This window comes from Caenorhabditis briggsae (assembly GCF_000004555.2).
Source record: "Caenorhabditis briggsae complete genome, chrIII, whole genome shotgun sequence".
Taxonomy (NCBI): domain Eukaryota; kingdom Metazoa; phylum Nematoda; class Chromadorea; order Rhabditida; family Rhabditidae; genus Caenorhabditis; species Caenorhabditis briggsae.
The window spans coordinates 9032467-9034486 of NC_013490.2; the positions used below are offsets into that span (position 1 = coordinate 9032467).

The 2020-nt window shown below is 34.6% G+C and overlaps 1 protein-coding gene across 1 annotated transcript; it reads right to left on the reverse strand.

Moving 5' to 3' along the window:
* Nucleotides 1-922: 922 nt before the first annotated feature.
* On the reverse strand, nt 923-1206 carry CBG25895 (the record flags this gene model as incomplete). The annotated part of the gene is made up of 2 exons (XM_045244200.1): nt 923-999; nt 1056-1206. The coding sequence occupies 2 exons, from the start codon at nt 1204-1206 to the stop codon at nt 923-925; spliced, it is 228 nt and encodes a 75-aa protein (XP_045098969.1).
* Nucleotides 1207-2020: the final 814 nt, after the last annotated feature.

The following is a 2020-nucleotide window of genomic DNA, read 5'->3' on the forward strand; positions in this document are numbered from 1 at the left end:
CCGGGTGTCGTTCTATTAGAGGTTTTACGGTAGCTTTGAGAAGATTAATGCCAAAAAACCTGGTCAGTTGATAAGATTCAAAACACATAATATCAGTAGGGACAGTATTTGGTAATCTCCAGATTATCCTCTAGATTAAAAACATTAGCGCAAAATTGTTTGCTGTCGAAATTCAAGATCGTTTCCCGACATACCGCATTTCTCTAATAGGAGCCTACTCTATGTTCGAACTCAATTATCTCGGTTTCTTCCAAGGATATCAACAACTTGTCAACTGATAAATTCATTTTCAAAATGTAGGCAAATTTTTTCAGTTAACAGATTTTTTATATCTCTCAAAGGAAACGATATAACTGAGCTGATAGGGTACCTATAGGGTAGGCTTCTATTAGAGCAAATACGGTAACTGCGAATATATCCGAATATACAGTGCTGCTCAACCAGTTATGCCGAGAAATTGATTTGTAAGAATGAGGAAACTGCAGTTAGATATTTCAGGAACATTAAAGGCAATTAAGAAACTTCACAGTAAGATTTCTAGAGTTTCAGGCTTTTCAGCCTTATTTATGACAAATTTCGGGTTGACTTTGTGAACTGTTCTCTTCGAGCTCTTCATTGTTTGCCTGTGTTTTAGGTTTTCACATCTGATAAAACACAATTTTTTATTTATGCTATGATAGAACTCAAGAAGAACATAACCAAGACATGTGTGAGATGTTGAACTTTTGCTTCCCCACAGGATCTTTTTTGTGGGCGAAATTCTTTTTTCAGATTAATTTGTTAATTTTGTAATAATCTTCATAACGAGATTAACAAAACTAAACTAAACCCTTTTCAGAAAAATCGAAAGTTTGTCTTTGAATACGAAAGTTTGAATAGAACGTGTTTATTCGCGAAAATATAGAGATTCAGAAGGGAGTGATTATTCTGGACAACAGATGTATTTGACTTGAGAATCCGAGTATCCCATTTTGCAGTATTCGTATATGTTCAGCATCTCTGAAAATGAAACAATGAACAAAAATTAGTTTTTTAAAAAAATATTCTGAACAAACCTCCTGTCAAGCACATGTCTGGGCACAATCTTCGGATGTGATGAACTGCTTTTCGATCGCATAGTGAACGAACGTGTCGTGGTGAATGAGCATCGGTTGAGGGGAAAATGGTGAAAAGAGTAAGAAAGGAGAGAACCAGCAGGATTCTCATTCTCAAAGTGATGATAATGAAGCAGCTTCTCTTTGGGGAGAAGAGCGATTTCGTCAATCGTTTTACACTGATTAAACGAAGGGACTCCGCCTTTGAGAAACTTTGGATAATCTTGGATAAGCCTTCGGGGATAAGATTACAAGTATTAACAAAATTTGTCAAAAATGAGGAAGATTTTTTTTTTCGATGTGAGAAATGTTAAAAGACATATATGACTGGGAAGCGTATTAAGATGTTTGAGACAAATCGGTTAAATTCGAATAGGCAATTAAGCTTATTGAATTCACAGGCTTTGGTGAGAAAGCTAAATTTTTTAGTTTATATTACACGGACCGAGGGATGAAAAATGAAAATTCGCGAGCTTTACTAGAGAGAGTTATGGGATGTATATAAGACACACGCGCGGAGGGGGAGAGGGGCGCGCGAACCGGCGCCGTAATGACTCATCCATGTGATGACTCATCATGGGTGGTCTTCGGAGGGGTGTTCGGAGATTCTTTAAGAAAAGTCTGATCTTTTTAATTAGTTGTAGATTAATTTATATTTTGTATATTTATTTTAGAATTAATTAATTCCTTTCAGGTTTTATTAATTTATTTAATAATACATGTTTTTGAAGAAGTTGTAATTCTTGTATGTTTTGTCGGATAATTTATCAATATTTCCTTTATTTGTTTCCTGTTTCTATTGTTTTGTTTATTTTTAATCATTTAATTTGAAATTTCAATGAGGGTTCTTCAATGGGGTAAGAGAACCAATCTTTTAATTTTGTTTGCCTTTTAACTAGTCTGACTAAGGAAAATAACTTCAGTTA